This window comes from Haemorhous mexicanus, chromosome 12 (genome assembly GCF_027477595.1).
Source record: "Haemorhous mexicanus isolate bHaeMex1 chromosome 12, bHaeMex1.pri, whole genome shotgun sequence".
NCBI classification, from domain to species: domain Eukaryota; kingdom Metazoa; phylum Chordata; class Aves; order Passeriformes; family Fringillidae; genus Haemorhous; species Haemorhous mexicanus.
Genome location: NC_082352.1, coordinates 14,030,659 through 14,049,636, shown reverse-complemented (window position 1 = coordinate 14,049,636; position 18,978 = coordinate 14,030,659). Strand labels below are relative to the sequence as shown.

The 18,978-nt window shown below is 47.8% G+C and overlaps 1 protein-coding gene across 1 annotated transcript in view; it reads right to left on the bottom strand.

Moving 5' to 3' along the window:
- The window catches only part of NECAB2 (N-terminal EF-hand calcium binding protein 2), a 73,432-nt gene extending 58,664 nt beyond the window's left edge, over nucleotides 1–14,768 (bottom strand). Inside the window, exons 1-2 of the mRNA XM_059857163.1 lie at nucleotides 14,657–14,768; nucleotides 5,832–5,856 (exon numbers count right to left, since the gene is read on the bottom strand). Coding sequence (XP_059713146.1) covers nucleotides 5,832–5,834 — 3 coding nt within the window. The 5' untranslated portion in view covers nucleotides 5,835–5,856; nucleotides 14,657–14,768. The remainder of the gene's footprint in view (nucleotides 1–5,831; nucleotides 5,857–14,656) is intronic.
- Nucleotides 14,769–18,978: the final 4,210 nt, after the last annotated feature.

Below are 18,978 nucleotides of genomic sequence, written 5' to 3'. Positions count from 1 at the left end.
TGTGGGTGGCTGCTAATACTGGTTTTGTTATACAAGAATTATAAATATTCTCACTGAGAGCTAATGACTTAATTTAGATGCACCAGCAGGGTACAAATAGCTCAAGGTTTTCCCAGCACATGAGGAGCAGTGGCCATGCAGAAGGTAATTACCTGGCTCTAGAAATAAGTGGTTTTGGAGAGTGATAACCCATTAAGACAGGAACTGCAAAACACCCAAGAGCTCACAGTTAAAGCACAATTCACCACAGGCCTTGTGACTGTGGAAGGAAGGGTTATGTGTGCAACAAGAAGCCTATTAGTGTTCAGGTCCAGGAGTTATCAGTGCCCTAACTAGGCATCTTTTTAAGATCCAATAAAAGCACACAAAGTTGCAATGCCTTAATTTTTCTTCCTTGGATGCCCTGAAAGCCACATTATTGAAGTCCAAGTTGCTTACAGCCATTCAAGTCCTGGGCAAATGTATCTTCTAAAAGGACCTCAAATTCATGGGGAAATGGGGGAAGAGAAGTATTTCAAGTCTTAGAAACAGCTTGTGGACAGTTACCAAGCTAAAAATGGGGTCTTTGGATCATCTGCTCACCAGTGATAATTTTCTCCATCCATCCCTCTGTGAATTTCTCTGTGATCCCACACAACCAGAACTGAAGAGGCATTTTCACTCCATTTGCCCCAATTTCTGTACCAATAACTGAAGATCAGCAAGAGGCACTCTCACAGTGAAAGGAAGAAAAGTAACCTGTGTCCTGTTGCATTTGTGAATTAGAGCTGTGGGCACATCCACAGACAGACACACATTTCTTCCTACTTTAGGCTCACTAGAGAGGATCAAAATAACTTCTCCAAGTGGGGTCTGGAAAAGGTGGGTGAGACTATGAGAGCTATTACCACTAAACATCCTGCAAATTCCTCAGATCTGCAAAGTCCTCAGAGGAACTGTCCCTGCCTACCAACACAGCACAGGGGACAGGCACACAACATTTGTGAAGGGCTGAAAATTGCTGGCAGCTTCAGCCATGTGTTCCTCTGGAGGCCCCCTACACCAGGGTTCATTCAGCCTTCTCTGTCTGCTGAAGGCCCAGGACTGTCCCTGCTCTCCCAGCAGCATCCCTTCATCGAGAAGTACCATCCATGGGAGAAACCTCACTCTCTTCCTCTGGGTACTGCTGTTTAACAAGGCTGGTTTCTCCTCAGGTGACACTTTGGACATGCCTTCTTGGACATTATGAAGAACTTGAGTTCATGAACATCTCAGCTGGGGCTGAGAGATGTGTCTGAGGATTTTAATTTTCTTGGTTTTGTTTCTCTGCCTTTTCCCAGCTTTTGGAGCCTGTGAGGTCCCCATACCAGGGGTCAACAGTGGCACCACGGCCACAAAGCCACCAGGCAGAGCAGCAGTGCCAGTTTATGTGCAGGCAGCAGAGCTCCCTCTCCTCACAAGGGCACAGCCCCACTCACAGCTGGCCAGGCTCCTTGGCCAGTTTGTGGTGATGCTGATGTGCAAAGCCATTTGTGTTCCCTTCTTGTCAGGAGCTCTCTATGTGCCCCCACGGTCTGTAGTGCAATTTGCTATGAGACTTGTAGCACTGGGATGTGCAGACCTTTCCTTACACAGAAGAGCAGCATAAATCTCATTTAATGAGCTCTTAAGTGACTAACAGAAATCTGTGGGCAGCTATTTAAAGGATGAGCCCTACTGGGATAGGAGTGGGCACAATGCCATTGCCCTCATGGCTCTTAACCAAGAAGCCCTTTCCAAACACCAATTCCTGCTTCATTCATGCTTCCCTTTTTTCCTTTATTAGCTCTGCTACGTCCTCTGCAGGCCTTCAGCTGATCATTCAGATCACTGAAAACTGAAACCTCCTCTCAGCACTTGTGCTCTGGATTTCTCCACACTTCATTGGATTTCATTTCTGATAACAGAAGCTATTCAGGACAGCATGCACTCAATGGCTCCATTCCCATCCTTCTCTAGATAGAATCTGAAGGGAGAACCAGAGCAGTTTGGGCTCGGTCTTGGTGCAGAAATCACAAGGACAGCAGCAACAGGAAGATGCCAGGTTGGCTGAACCACAGTACTAACTCACCACTGGTCACTATCAGGTGCAACACTGCACCACTGCCAGCTCCTCCTGCCATTTTCTGTAGGAGTTTTATAACCAAGGTTTGGCACATTTCCTTTTGCATCTCTCCTCTTCCAGGGCAGAGGTCCAGGGGAAAGCAGCTAAAGCTCCATTGCCTGGGAGGTCAGACCTGTGGGTGGGTCAGACTGATGGCCACTGCCAAGAGCAGGATCTAATAATTACAGCAAACCCCACCAAACTAAAGCACAGATTAAGGCTGGCTGCACTTTGCACTTAGTTACACTCTAGGCATGGGGGCTGGGTAGTTGCAGTGGGTTGGAGATTTCCAGATAAAGCCTCAGTTTTTGGGAAGATGCTTATCTGTAATGGATTGTTAGCAGTTAGACTGTTCTGCCAAAATAAAACTCTTTTAATCTTTCAAAGAGAATCCTGGGCTATTTAATTGATTAGCAGCTTTCTAATGAGAGGATTAAGTACACAGTAGATAACTGGGGTGATTGACAGCTCTACTGCACCAGCCTAAAACAAGATGCTTCCTTTTTCCCAGCACATTCCAAAATTAAATGATTATGTATTGTTTACTGGGACTGGGAGGATTACAAGACAGTAGGTGGATTTATTAGCAGAGAAAGGAAAAACACTCCTACACAAAAGAAAAAGATTATTTTGAATGACTAACAGCCATGCCCCTGCAAAGCATGACTAGATCGAACAGAGTTATTCACTCTCAGGTTACACTCCAGACCTTCTCCCTTTTTCAGACCATTTGTTGTTTTATCCAGTTATCTCCAATGTGCTCAGCATTTCCAGGTGTCTTACACAGACCATTTTCTGACTTTATCATGTAGGTAGTTAGAAACTCCTTGATGTTGTCACTGGGGAAAAGGTTGGGAACTTATCTCACATTATAGACAGAATCTCACTCCTCTGGAGCAGGAGACCAAGATGGCTTTTAACAAGCAGGAGCTGCTTCATTAGCAGCCTTCTAGTACATGGAGGCACTGAGTCAAATCACCTAAATACAAGTACCTGAACATGGCAGGGGAAATAAAAGGTTTAGCATCTTGCAGCAAGAACATCCAATTTTACATGAATTAAGGATTTATGTGAGAAGGTTTGGAAGAAAGGGGGAGGAGAAAGATGCTCTTAAATTCAAGCTATCAGGCTCCATAGTTACCGTGCCTGAACCAGCCACTCTGCTTTAACACAATATGTACCATTTTTACCAGGCTGGGGGAAAAAAAAATCAAGATGCTGAAAAGATTTCTAAATTTATGACCTCTTGACTGCACATTAAATGACACTACTCCTTAATCTTACAGTCCCTTCCTTTGCCTTTTAGGTAAGCCTCTAACCATCTGATCTCTGCATGGAAAAAGTTGAATAAGATGTTGTAGTTAAACCAGATGTCAAGAGCCACAGTTTTGTTCAGATTTTTCCCTGCCCTATTTCTGTAGGGTTCCTACACAGGTCTGAGAGAGTGGCTTTGGCACAGCTGAGGAAAACAAGGGTTGCCAGCTCTGGGTAAAGCTGCCAGCCCTCCCTGCCCTGGGAGCTCTCCCTGGTATGCTTCAGCACTGGTTAAGGATCCATCTCAGCTGGTTCATCAGAGCAGCAAAGTCCCTGCCAGAGAGGAATCTCTGCAGCTGTGGACACCACAGAAGCATGTGAGCAGAGTAAAATATTTTGGTAATCTGTGGGCTTGTGTTTTTAACAGTCTGTCCAGGGCTCAGGGCCCCATCCTGGGATTCTGACAAAAATGAAAAGTGTGAGATTTTCGTTTTTCCTCAGAGGGCTGTGCACAGCACCTGCTGTGAGACATAAAAGCAGCAGGCTGATGCTTCCACTGTTCCTTGGAGCTGTAACAGGCAAAGCCATGAATAGGCTGAATTTCAACAAATCAATAAATTAAAGTCCAGAATGTCACAGAGAAATTGTGAAAAAGAGATCCCCAGGGGTACGAAATACAAAGATATTACCTCTGGCTCTGGAAACCTCTGAGCCCTAGTTTTCAGAGAGGCTGTACCAATGGAAATATTCTTGCCCATCTCCTGCAGCAGCTGCTGTGAGCTGCAGGAGGCTGGAGAGGGGCTGTGGGGAGCTGTGATCCCAAAAGGCTGCAGAGGAACACACTGAGCTAATTATAATGAGTGGCAAACTGTTATCCAGAGTTCATCAAATATGAATGGCTGGTGAAACTGGTCACCATGGCTAGCAAGTGCTGTGTCAAGGAAAAAGCAGCATGTAAATAAAAGAGAGAGAACCCCTGGAGGATGTAGAGTCCCCCAGAGGACAGCCCCAGGGTCACAGTCCCTGCTCCGTGGGACTGAGAGCAGGGATGCCCAGACTGACACGTGCCCCAGAGTGCCACCTGGCTGGAGCCAGCCTGGGGGGAGAGGTGCCACTTAACTCCAGCTGCTTTGTGCCAGCCTGTGCCCCAGGTTCCATGGAAAGGGCAGGGCAGCTTTAGTCCCATGGAGAGCACCCACTGTGCTCCCAAACACTGGAGCTGCAGGTCCTGTGCTCTGCAAGCAACAAGAGTGGGAGCAGAGGGGGAGAAAGTTCCTTCACCAAAGAGCACCTGGCCTTCCTTAAGAGATCCAGCTATTCTCCCTGCAGTGCCCATTGAGGGTCAGGAGAGGCAGGACAATTCACCTTCTCTGCCTGTGCTCAGTGGTGTTGGTTTCCTCACCCCCTGCAAGTGCAGCCCCTGCTCTCACCCTTGGCAGTTCAAATACCTGCCCAGCTCCATCTCTGAAGTCAGACAGTCTGGTGCCAAGAGCATAAACTCATTTTTTCCTCTCCACTCTCCTTGTATCACACAACTGCTCAGCTTTCCTAAGCAGCAAACTTCAATATCTCATTACTCTGTCAGTTGCCATAACCAAGTGCCCACAGTTACACAGAATTTACTTCTTAGTTTGAGCCAGCTGGCAGCACCCTCCTTACCCAGGGGCAGTCAGGGTACCCATCTATGAGCCCCAGCAGAAATCAGGAATCTCCCTTTTAAAGCTGGAGAACAACCAAACTCTCCCCTGTGCTCCTCTGTACAACCCTCCCACGTCCCTCTGCAAACACACAGAGCTTTGATGCACATTTAATTTTTTTCTTCTACAACAGGGAAAGAATAGATACTAGCTCTTGGGACTCTATCTAAAATAAAACTGCTTTTCAGGGTATGGAAAGATCCTGGGGTTGGGCCCACTGACTCTTCTTTCCTTAAGCTTGTTATCTTTCCAGTTCTCCCTTTCCAAGTCATTTAATGAAGACTCATCCAGTTATTCCAAATGTAAGGACTTGGCTGGGCTCAGTGCAGGTGTTCAGCTTTCCCCAGGCACAGACTGAAAGCACACTTCAATGTGTGCTGCTCTTTGATGTGTGGGTCCAGTCCCTCAGGAACCAAACTATTAATATTCCCAAGTTAGGTTTGTTTTGCAAAGCTACTTCAAGCTTACCAAGGGGTGGATCCTCATTTATCACTTACCTGTGATTTATTTTTATATTGTTTTTGTGAAATTGCCATTAATCTGGTAGATTCTGCCACGCCACCTTGCATACCAGGATCACTTCTGCTCTAAGAATATCTTTTTAAAAAAAACACCAAATCCTTTTCTGATGTTTGAGTGTATCAGTGTCAGACCCAGTAAACTGAGCAACATTTAACCACTTGGATGTTACTATCAGGAGAAACAGTAATACTGGCAATAGTCCAATCAAGAAATGAAGTATGAATGCACAGACTTACCATTTTTGTCAGCTCTTCTGAAAATCTAGAATCGAAAGAGAGAGAGAGAAATGTGTTTACTGTGTTGTCCAGCATGGGGGTGAAGCCCTTTGCACCAGGACCATGCCCAGCCCCACACACAGGGCAGGTTCAAGTGCTCCAACCCCTCAAGACCCAATTCAGGGGCTTTACTGAACTCACCCTCCCCAAGACTCTGCTCATCTCCCCCAGAGCAACACAAATCACTGGTGGAATAACTGGAATAACTGGTGGAAATGCTCTCAGCACCTCCCTCACTTAAGAAAGCTGAAACCATGAATCCAACACCAGAAAAACACACACTAAAAAAAATCTCCAACACCCATGCAGCCAGTCCAGACAATTTCTCTGGAGTCAATAAAATCTCTTAAACCAAATTTCACAGCTCTGCACTTCTGAAAAAGAATTATTTACAACATTTTTTTTTTAAAGCAAGTCTCCTGCGTGGGAAGGAGATTATATTTAGACTTAAAACTACAGTGTGGAGGAGCAGCCCACAGAGAGGAATCAAATGGCCATTTCAGAAGGAAAAAATGGCAATCATGTGTAGTACTTGCTAGGGAGAAAGAGAGCAGAAACAACTGCATTTTTTTTCCCCAGTCTCATCTGAGGAATTGTCCCCTGGCACTGTACCAAAATCAGCTGGTCACTTGGAGGGCCCTTGCTCTAATTGAGATTTTAGCCACACACACTGATTACACATTCATTAGCTAACCCCCCTTACTTGATGCATATGTATTACTTCATTTTACACAGTCACACCCCTTAACAAGGATCCTCTCATGGATCTTTGAGGTCCATCCTCAACATCTGGTGTCCTTTGCAGGTGGCTGTTCCTCAACCCCCACTTTTGAGTCAGCCAAATATCTTTGTTTTGCATAACTTCTACTTTGTCACCCCTGCAGAGCTGAGCTGCCATCCTGCCTGTGTTTTGCATGACTTCTGCATCCCTAAATTACATCCTTCATCTGCTTCTCCAGGGCTGTGCTGTTTTGCTCTACTGGCCTTGCCAACAAAATGCAATTAATAGCAAAAGGCCTGTGCAAAGGCTGGAAATTTACAGGTGCCTGCCAAAAATGGCCACAGGTTGGCCATAAATTACCAAAAAATTAACATGGGCAGAAAAGGTAAAATATCCTCATCATCTCTTCTGGCCTGACCCTGTTAATTTGAACAAGAACAGAGATTTTAGTTGTACAAAGAAATTTCCCTGAGGAGGGAATAAAAGCACCAGCAAGACAGATCAGAGTCAGCCATAAAATAGAATCTCATATTTTCTGGGTCACAAAACCATTAAATTAAAAAAAAAAAAAAATCAGAAGAGAAATTGCTGCACAAAACAAGAACCCCAAGAGACAAATTGAATTGCAGAATATGCTTTTTCACTGAATATGGCTTAATTAAGGAACATTAATCATTCTTTTGTCCAAAGTCCTTGTGAGGCTCTGCAGCCTGGGGCAGAGTCAAAGCTGGACTTTCTGGTGTACTTCAGCAGAGGCAAAACCCCTCTGCCTGAGCCAAACCAAAGTGTTGGGAGCCACAGGAACTGCCTGCAAGGATTACAGCTTGTGACCACAACAAAACTCCTCTCCTGCTGACCTTCATTTTAAAAGAGCAATTAGAAGGTTTGGGAGGGAAAATCCAACCTCTCTCCACACTTACAGATTTCATTGATGTTAAATTTGGGGTTTGAAGGGCCAGCCAGTCATGGCTTGTCTATGGGAAGAAGGAATAAATCCCAGCAGGACCCCAGCAAGCTGCATGGCTTTAGCACACATCCCTCACCTGTGCTCAGTATGCCCTGCCCACTGTATGAAGTATTCTTCTTCTCGTGGCTTGGACACCCCAAATCCTCACTCCCCAGGAACACCCCCAGATGAGGCAGCTCTCTTCCTGGATGCTGGTTATTTCTGGGCTTTTTGTTATTTCTGAGCTTTATGTTTCATCAGCACATCCTTCTGCTGCTCTTCCCATTGCTTTAAAACCAAGGTATTACAGCCAGGCTGACACAGCAGCAGCAATGCCTGTCCTCAGGTCCCATGGGAGATCAGCATCCCACAAAGCACAGCTGACAGAGGGAGAATGGGAAGGCAAGACCAATAGGAAAAATGTAAATTAAAGCAGGAGAAAGGCTCAACCTGCAGTGCTCTGCTCCATGGAGCTGTTTACCTTGCAAGGAATACTCGGAGCAACAGGAAAAAAAATTAAGAAATGAAAGAAATGTTTAGAAATTGAAGTATTTATATCTAGCTTCACTAAGTGAATATTTTAGGGCTTTCACTCTCCCAGACACTCCCTAAAGTATGACTATTAGTAAATGAACATGTTGCTGTGTTGATGAAAGATCACATTGTCTGTGTTATTTATCAAAGTTTATTCTACAGGACCAAGCTGCTTGGCTTTTTTATTGCTAATGAGCAGGATTTATTCTTTCAACTTAATTGAACCACCTAAAATTTGCACACACATAAAAAAAAAATAAACTGGGACACCTGGAGGGAAAAAACAATTTAAGACAAAGTCATCTGTCAGTGCAGGCAGGCACTGCATCAAGGTATGAGCACTGGAATGAGCATCGGGAGGCTGATAAAGATGTAATAGAGTCTGTGATAACTTGGCAGTGCTGCCAAAAATGCTGCTGCTGTGAAGACCCAGGATTTATGTTGTAGCTCAGCAGAGTGCCCTCCCCCACACAGCCCAAAGACACCCTCTGCTCAGGTCTGGGATTAGTTGTTCCACTGTGGGAAGGAGGTGGTGAGCTTTCCGTAAGGGAAAGGTGTGAGATCTGGGGATGGAAGGGAAACCACAGCCCCTCACAGCTTCCCTATGGACCAGAGAGCAGACCCACGATGGTGCCAGGCTCCCAGGGAGCTGGGGGCAATGACAGCTCCCCTCAGCTCCAGAAGAAGGGAACACCAGTGAGGCTGCTGTGTCACCTCCAAGGCAGAGCTGCAGAGCCCACCCAGCCCGCAGCTGCTCTGCCGGCTCCCAGCAGCAAAGTCACTCAGACTCAGCCAAGGCAGCAGCCCTGGAGGTCAGCAAGAGAGGAGCCAATGAAATATGGATGGAGAAGTGCCCTGTCCTGCCAGGCCCTCAGCAGCAATTGGCTCCCTGTGCCTGCACGTGGCCCAGGACCATCCCCTGGCTCAGCCTGGCCAGGGATGCTCTTTCCGCTCCATCACCCCCTGTTCCCAGCCGTGGGGGCAGTGCAGGATCTCAGATGGGAAATGAGAAATTATCCACTTCAAGTACCACAGCAACCATCTCCCCCATCAGCTGTGCTTTGAAGCTATTAAGCAAAGCTCCTGAAGCACAGGCTAAGTCACAGGGTGAGCCCACAGGATGCCAACAATATGGGCATTAACCCATTTCATAGGATTTATACAGGCAAGGCATTCAGTTTGCTGTCTGTGGCACACTTAACCCATTTACCAGTGGTTTAGATGAATATAAACACTATTTTCTCTAAAGCAAGGAACTTTTGTCAAGATTTCCAATAGGTTTTCTCTAAATGTATGTTTTTGCTATACTCTCAAATGGCTACTACAGATATTTAACTGCCAGAAGTAAGCAATTCAAAACCCTGGTGGTAATAATAAACTTGAAAAAAAAAAAAAAAAAAGGCTTCAAATTTAAACATTTAGTTCTGCCTTCTCAAAGCTCCTGGATGAGAACATGCCACACTAGAGGCTGCCTAATGAAGGTTTTCTCATGAATTTTATTAAACTCACAATAGCATTCCCCTAAGAAGCCCAAGAATTATTAAAGGTTTGTGGAGTTTATAATCCCTTCACCAGGTTAATAAGATGTTGATTTAAAATAGAATGCAGCTGAGCTGAAATTCTGTTTTGCATCATAATCTGAGTGCAGAATAGAGGACAAACAATCATGTCTCATGCATGGAGAAAGCCTATGGATGAGAAGGCATCCAGAGACCCACACAGACCTAAAAAATTATTGATCCTCATTCTATGGTCCTGCATTCCTGTCCTGGCTTTGTGTTCCTCTCCCTACAAGTCTTGGCACTTCCTTTGGAGTTGAGGCAAGGTTTTATATCAGGTATGGCCTTTATTTCTCAGACTTGTGGCACCAGTAGGAATCTCCTCTCCTACAGCCTCTCTCTGTTGCTCTTTCTGATGAAAATGTGAGAAAATAATGACCTGAAGCTTTGTCACTATAGTCTATGTCCTTAGACATCCTTAGGTTAATAAATGTTCCCCATGCAAGGAGAAAAGTTTTATTTTGTGTTTCAGTAAGGAATATGCCACTGGTGTAGAAATACTGTCCCATCTGCACTGGTTCCTCACAAAACAAGGCTGCTGCAGAGCTCCAGGTCTCTGGGCATTTTCTCACTTCAAAGCAGATCCTTTTCCTTTTTCCCTTCCTCCCCAAGAGAAGAGCAGCTGACACCATGTCCCAACCTCTGCTTTCACTCTTACCTTCTCTTTAGACTTCACCCAGCTGTCCTAAATTTAAGTTGCATGAGAGAGGTAAGAGTTGCAGCTGATGTTCTGACCTGCTGACGTTCAGCACTAGAAGTTACTTTTCTGTTCTGCTTGATTTCAAGCACCCACTTGCAAAGGCCTGGAGATCAGAGGAGGAGGGATGGACTCTCCTGTGTGATCATGAACCTGGCAGTGAGCAGTTCCTGAAGGAAGACAGCCTGGCCTGCCCTGGCCCTCCTATCCAGCTGTGCCTGCAGGTACAGCTCAAGGGAAGATATCAAACCATGGATTTCACAAAGGGAGGTTGAAGGAGGAGAAAAAAAGCCCTCCCAGTTCAGTCACAGTGAGAAGGTAAACAAGGACAAAGGAAGGGCAATGAAGCAACCTTGAAAAAAACCCTAACAAACAAAATGAAAACAGAAGAAAAAAGGTCAAAACAGAAGAGGAGTGAGAAGGGATTCTGGGATTCTTGTGGCTATAAGAGCCTTGCTATTGAGGGCTGCACTGGAAATCATGTCATTGACAGAATGGCTGGAAATGGCAGCTCTGGATGTACATTTGGAAATGCACCATTGGCACAACCTAAATTCTCTGTATCTTCTATCCAGAACCTCACTCAATCCCATGGGGCTGAAGAAGCACAAACCAGATTTGGCCACACAAGCAAGGTTGCAAGAGGAACCATAAGAATGAGAGATGGATTTGAAATTATCTTTCTGTCAAAAAAATAAAACAATCAGATAAGGGTCAAAATTAGTTTTCAGCAAAAGACAGGGTAGATAAAACAGAAAGCTTCATCTGGTCTGAAATGAATGGAACCGTGTTCTTCAGGTGTGTTTGAAATAAAGCCAAAAATCAGAGCATTGTCCCCACTGCAAGAAAGGAGGCAGGGAGGCCAGTGCTGCCTGGGGCTCACAGTCCTGCCATGGGGATGCTCATTCATAACCAAGGCTGATCCTTATTTTAGATGCCAAGCAGGAGATGAGCTGTGAACCAGATGCAGCATCTTCAGCTGCTGTGACTGACCAGGCCTCAGGTTCTCTGGAGTTCACACCTCTGCTGCCAGCTCAGGCTTTTGGCAGTGACAGGAAGGCAGGAGGAGATGAGCAAGGGCAGTAGATCAGCCAGCTCTGAAGCACTCCCAGACAGAACAACACCTGCCTAGACATTCCTGTGCCTCCAGGGCCATCCACCTCAGCTCTGTGCTGCACACGCACTCATTCACACTCAGCAAACACAATCTCACTTTGGCTCACAGAAAATATACACCCTCATAATATATCCTCCTTTGCATTGTGACATTGAGGATTTGTTCTTGACTGGGAATGCCACCATCTCCTCTTGTGGGTTGGAGCAGCTCTGTGACAGATTTTCATACAGAGGGTTTGTCCTTGTGGGTGCAGGAAGCATCAGATATCCTGTGTCCATGCACAGCCTGTGCTGGGAGTGGGAATACCTGCTGCAGACTGCACAGGCTGCCAGCCCTGAGCCTTGGGCTCCTGCAGCTGCAGCAGACCCAGAGAAGGCACCTGAGGGTGGGCACAGGATGGGTACAGACCCCTTGCTCAATCTCAACCCCTTACAATGATTTGGCCAATGCTGTAAGAGCTGACCATTCATTCATTCATGCTGAACTAGTAAACATGATTGAACATTTTTTTAATCCTTTACCTAAAAGGCCTGAGGGACAGTAAAAGAAAAGCACAGAAGCCAGCCCAAAATTAAGACTGATCTTCCAAGAGGCAGTAGCCAGGCTGATGGCAGAAGACATCTCACCCCCTTGTTGAGTTTTGCTCCCCTTCAGCCCTCAGTTTTGTCCCACAACAGCACAGTTGTGTTCTTTGGTGGAAAGAGGACAGGGAAGTTTGTTCTGATACACCAGACACCCTCATGGAGGAGTCAGAACCAAAACACTGGGGATGGATGAATTAAAAGAAAGCCAGAAGAGGAAGAAGAAGTGACTAAGGTACTATTAGTGTCAAAGCCATTTTACCTAATTCATACCCAAGCCCAAGCTTCCCCCTCCTCCCGCAGCCCCCAAGAAACTGCCCACATAGGACACCAGCTCATGGAAACGTGTTAGCTAAACACAAAATCTTACAGGTCTTTTACTTCTTCCTCCCCCATGGAGAAGCTGCAGTGCTGCCTGGCTGGGACTAGCACATCCATCAGCAAAAATGTGAAGGAGTTAAATGGAAAACAGGTTATCATCCCTGAGCGTTCAGTGGGATGCTTGTTACTTTCATGCTAATGTGTGAAAATTAAGCTAAATAGGTGTTCCCTGTTTAAACCCTTTGTATGAAAGGGGGGTCTCGCAGTGCACTTGAAGAGCCCATTACAGCGAAGCCACAGCTTCAATTGCCTTTGCTATTGTGCCTGGAGAAAAAGGAGAAAATCAAGTTCTAAGGAAGGAGGGGGGAAAAAACCCTAAGCGCTCAAATCTTACATTTCCCGCATCCATTTCTACTTTCAGCAGGTGAGAAAGGGCTCCCAGTTCCATTGTGAAAGGGAAAAATGATCAGGAGCTGCACGCCCAGCTCTATTGTACTTCCCACTGAAATAATACAATGCTCTACTGTGTTTCCCATTCTGAAAGTTCATGACTCTTTTCCTAATCTCAAAGCTCAAAGTGAAAAAAAAAAATCACTTAAAGATAGTAAAATTGAATGGATAAGATACCATTTCGGTGGCAAAACACTCCTCACTCAAGAAACCTCTTACATAAATGTAATGTTGCTTCCTAATTGCATTTGTACTCTGAAACTCAGATTCCAAATTATTGTAAAATTTTGGCAATTTCTGGACAGATTAAAAACCAAAACAAGCCAAACCCAAAACTAAACCAAAACAATAAAAAAAAAATTCCCCAGGAACTTGGTCCCAAACAAGTTAATTTAAAAGACATAAGGGTGTGAGTTGCTCTTGTCCCGTCTGTTTCCCTGGAAGCTCACTCCCCCAGCCTGCAACTGCCCACCTGCCGGCCCCTAACACGGGCAGGATCACCCATCCATCCATCCATCCTACTCTCCGACTGCTTTTGGCAACCCTCTAGAGACACCAAAATGCCTCTCAGCTCAGGGTGCTCAGAGATGGAAGAGTTTCAACTCTCCAGCCTACGCCAATGCCTACGGGTTCAGCAAATTACGAAGTGTAAGGGCTTGCCTTGAAGAGCTACTACTGCCTATCCTATCTCTGAGGAGAGCATGAGTTATCCTTTACTACAGCCAATGCTTCAGTAGTTTATTTTGCATTCATTACTCCTTTTTTAAAAATTTTTAATTTTTTTTTTTTTTTTAAGCTAGGAGATAGCAAAACAGAGGTTCCATGTGTTTAATTACTGGATGCTGCAGAAAGACTGTAATTACACCATTTGCACTCCGGCTGATTCCACCCCACTCTCCCAATTCATTAAAGTGCAAACAGCCTCGGTAGCTCCCTAATCAGAAGGTCTATAAATACAGCAATCGAGGCACTGAGCACATCCCTACCAGCCCCCCCAAACCAGGATTAAAGACCTGCAGTGGATCCTTATCCCAGCTGGTCGAGGGGATGCAGGACCTGGGAAAAAGGCTGCAGAACCTGGGGTGCACACCCACGCTCAGCCCCTCCAGAGGGTGCAGGGAACAGGGCACCCCAAAGTCCAGCCAGCCCCGAGAGTTCAGAGTCCTGCCAAGGAGAAGGACACAAGCCCCATCTCCGTGCCCATCCGGTAAAGAAAAGCTGCGGGGCTCAGGAGAGGCAGTGCAGTATCCACAGCGCACCCCACGCCCAGCCCGCTCCAGCGGATGCAGAACCAAGGTGCAGCTTTTCCCAGCTGTCCCAGAGAGGGCAGGGCAGGGGGACAGGGGACCCGGGCCACCCCGGCAGTCTGGGAGGTGCGGCACCGGGGCGAGCGGGGCAAGACCCGGGCTGCAACCTCATAGCCTAGGCAGCCCAGGGGCACAGGATCTGGAAAGAAGTTGTTAAATCTGGGCACCCCTACAGCCAAGGAGCCCGGGAGAGGCAGGAGCTGGGCTGCATCCCACGCCCACCCCATCCCAGCCGGCAGAGGATGCGGGATGCGGGGAGCAGCCCCGATGCCGAGCCGCCCGCTGGTGCAGGATCCAGGTGAGCTGAGAACAGGGCTGCAGCCCCTGCTCAGCTGCTCCGGGAGATGCTGGACCCGGGAAAGAACAGCGATCCCGGGGGCTCGAGCGGGTGCGAGACACGGGCAGGAGGCTGCGGGACACCCACGCCCACCCAGCCGGGGATTGCCGGAGCCGGGCTCCAGCCGGTGCGCGGCGGCGCCGGGGAGCGCAGGACCGAGGGAACATCCCCGCTCCCGAGGCAGGAGCCGGGCTGCGGGATGCAGGGAGCACTCACATCGAGGATGACGGAGGTGCCCTTCCTCTGGGCGGCGGCGGCGCCCGGGGCGAGCAGCTCCCTGTCGGCGAGGCCCTTGTCGCCCATCCTGCCGGCCGCCCAGCGCAGCAGCCCGTCCAGCCCGCGCAGCGCCGGCGCCGGCTTCCGCAGCAGCTTCTGCACCCCGGCCCGGCAGTACCGCGCTGCCTGCTCGCACATCGCTCAGCCCGGCCTCATCCCGCCGCCGGGACTCCCCCTCCTTCTCCTCCTCCTCCTCCTCCTCCTCCCACAGCCGCTCGGCGGGCAGCGGGCGGGTCCGCGGGGAAGAGCAAGGGGGGAGTTTTGGGGTGGGGGTAGGTCAGCCCTCCCTCCAACACAAAGCACCTTTGTAGGGATTTTATGTCTAAAAAGGCTGTATCCGTGTTCTCTCCCCTCCACAGCCTCTCTGCACTCACAGCAGATTTTAGCAGCTCTTTGTGAGGGCAGAAGAGAATAAATTTGTTGCTAGTAAATAAAACTTGCCCCTGAACCCCTATCCCTCCTCCAAAAAGTTCCTATTCAATTCCAGGTGAGGTATTGCAGCATCTGTGGCTACAGCACTAACCACAGTGCTCAGCTGAAAAATATTCCTAACCCTGTAATTCTGTATTGTGAGGGTATTTCTTTGAGATACTCCTGTGCTCAGCTTCAGCCTCTAAATCAGCAAGATTTAGACTTGATTAGAGGCAATAAGTCTTCTGGACAAAATGGCACTAGATAATTTCATTTCCCACTCCACACCTGAGGAGGTGCTCCCAGTTTGAGTTCAAACCCAGAAAGGCACCGAAGCAGGAGAGCTCAGACCCAGAAACTCGGAGGTTTCCCCGGAGTTCTGGAGTAGCCAAAGGCTCCAAAGGGTCTTTCCCATCTGCAGCAGCCAGACCCTCTCAGAGGCAGCTCTAGAGGATTTCATGACCCAGCAGGGCCACGTCCCAGATTTGAACAGCTCTGTCACAGGAGCCAGCATGCCCAGCACCCCTGAAAGCACTGCAGACTTCCCACACAGAGTCCTGTGCCTGACCAGCAGCAGGATCACTCCAAAGGACCTCACCAACCACTGCCTTCAGTGAAACAAACAGCAGGAAATGGTTTCCTTCAACAGAGCTTACACATTGCAGTTCACCACAACCCAGACCCTCAGAAAAGCCTACCTGGAGGAATTATATAACTGCTTCTTCTAATCCCCCATCTTTATTCAGGTAAATTGGGGTGAATTTTCTGTGTTTGAGGTGACAGGTGAGGAATGTACATTTTCCTCTCAGCTGCTGCTCCAAGAAAAGTGAGTGGGAGCCCAGTTCTTTCTGCTGGAGTACATGGAAAATAGCTGGAAGCTCTTAAAAGCCTATCAATCAAATGAGGCACAGAGAAGCCTAGCAGTAGGTCAGGACACCCAAGGGCTGAGCCCCTCTTTCACCAAGCTCTTGTCTTTCAGGGTTTTCTTCTCCAGCAATGCAAAACTCATGGGGGAAAACAGAGGAATTTCAGGGGTTTATGATGGCTTGTGGAGCACTTCAATGGCTCTGTGCTCTTTCACAGGCACACAGAGCAGTGTCCAACCCAACCACCACTCAGTTCCCAATCACATCTCACAGCAAAGCCAAGCCAAGCCACATCTTGTCCTCCTTGCCATGAGCTGGTGCAAATCTCCTGTGTCCCTCATGATCAGAGCTACTCTGCTCTTTTGTACTTGTACAATGCTCAGATTATTCACATTCTTCTTGCTCCTTTAGACATCCCTCCACTAAATGGCTGCTTCAGACTGTATTGATCACACCCAGGTTAGGATTACTATAAATGCTTGCTAATTAAAACTATTGACTGAATTGAATAAATTTAGAAATAAGGTTCCTTGAATTTTCCTTTCTGTTTGCCATGAAGATTCATTACTTGGATTTTAAGTTTGGGGCTATTTCTGTGCTTTTGTCAAAAACAGTTCTTGCTAATGTCAAACCGGCTCTGTGGCATTTAAATACTCATTTTTCCTACTAAACAGATCAAGATAGAAAAAAATTCTGCCATTCTGCCATTAGGAAGAAGCCAACCATTTGTACTGGGCTGTGTTACTGGGGGCTATTCCCTAGTTCCTGTGAGGCTGAAGTCTCTCTTCGAGGAAAAAGTGGGAAGATTGTTACTACTGATTGTTACTACTGATCTGAGCCAGGTGAGGAAACCAATGAGCTCTGTGCTGGTGCCAGTCCATGTCACACCACAGCCAAGGGTGGGGGCAGAGGCACAGACCTCACGGTGAGCTCTGTGTGCCAAACTCATCCCCTGCTTCCTGCCAAGGGAGATGGGGCACTGCCTGTCCTGTGCAAAGAAACTCAACTGCAGCCAGGGCATCAGGGCTCTGCCAGCCTCTCCCACCATCCTGTGCTGCTCTGCTCATGGCACTGACCCCAGCCATCCACCAGAAACCAAAAACCAAACTAGTGATGGACAAGTGGAGACAGCAGGGTTTATTGCCCCTTCAGCTGCAGCTCAGGGCATCCAGCACACTTAGTGCACTTCATTAAAGGTGGAGAGAGCAGGACCCCCAGCAGGCACTGCCTGCCCTGAAAGCTATACCCAGATGTAGATGCTGAGTAGCACAGGTATTAATAGGAGAGAAGGGAGAGAATGCAACTGAAAAGCACAGTTAGGTGCTGGCAAAGTGCATCCCTGGGAAAGCAGCAAGCACTAATCAATTACAGCTTTGGTAGGCTCAGCATGGTCAGGCCATGAAGGGCCAAGGGCAGCACAGCCACTGACCTGCTGGCATTTTGCTTCCCACGCTGTGCTGCAGGCACAGAGCTCCAGCCCTGCCCAGCAGAGGAAGGCAGAGCTGCAGGGAGAGGGAAAGGGAAAGGCAGCAGCCGCTGCTCCACCTTCTCCACCCTGACATTTCACACTGAGCCTCCCCACTGCTGCACTGGCCGGGCACACGCCTTGTTCCAGACCTCTGCAGTGTTATAAATGATGGAGCAGTTGGACAGGAAGGTTGTTAGAGCTCAGACCTCTTCCCTCTCACTCCCAGATCCAAGTTCAGGAACTCTGAGCTCTCAAAATAGAGTATTGCCAGTCCAGCTTCAAGCCTGACCTTGACCTGACAATGTGTTTTGCCTGGTGCATTTGAAGCTCAGCACAGGTTTACTTCTCCCACTGACAATGTTTGCTCTGCCAGCTTTCATATGGGGCTTATTCAGGTTCTACAGCCAGTATTTTCCAGAAAGACTTGGAGCAGGAGCAACAACCACGTGCTGTAATTTCAGAGGAGAGGGCATCTGAAAAACACAAGGGCTTCTCTGAAGGAAAGGTCCAAGTGGAGCAAAGTCCTGCCCACAGCCTGGTGTGGGCAGAGGCAGTGGCTTTCATCTCCCCTTTGAGTTCTGCCTTCTCCCCCCTCCAGCTGCACCCAGCAGGCAGCTTTATTTAATTAAAAACTTCCAACAGGCAGGACCTGCAGCCTTGCTTGGTGCAAAATGTCACAGAAGACTTACTAATAGTTACAGATGATTGGGGTAATGCAACAGTTCAGTGGCAGGAAGAGGAAATGGCAATCCTGTCACAGAGATGGGAATTTGGCAGAGCAATCTTGCTCACCCAGCCTGGAAGCAGAATCGACACTTTAGTCTCTCTATTGACTTATGTTTATTGTAATGTAGCATGCAATCACCAGGTGACTCTGTCAGAAAATGTATCCCAGCTTGAAAATGCCACTCTGCCCACAGCACCGTGGTAACTCCCCAGTCTGAACCGAAGGGGACCCAGCGAGTGTGTCCATGTGCAGTGGGCTAACCCCTGAAAACACAACAGAGCCCCTCCCCTCTGCAAGCTGGAGGGAGCAGAGCTCATGGTTTGGTAACAGCTTGCCCTCACCACTAATGAAGTGCCAAGTCCACCTCATCACAGGTTTCTGACCCAGGCCCTGCAATCAGGGAGAGCAAAAGCTTCAAATGCACCATTTTATGTCAGGTTGATCTTAAAGAGCTAAATTCTTGTTTAAGAAAGAAGCAGATTTGCACTTTGAATATCTCCAGTGTCTTCCAACCATAGCTACCCTAAGAGACAGAAACCTCTCCTTTCAAGGGCTCATGCATCCCAACTCCCCTCCTGCCCCAGGACCAGCACTGCAGCCAGGGCAGGAGCAGGCAGGTCCCCACAAGGAGAGAGCCTGAGCTGTCCTGGGGAATTCCTCAGCCCACCCAATGCACCCATTTGCTGCAAACAGAGACCAGGTGCAGCTGGAGAGTTCTGGCTCTTGGTGCTCATTATCCTAAAGGCACAGATATCAGGAGACCTGGTAAAGGGCAATTATAGGGACTAAA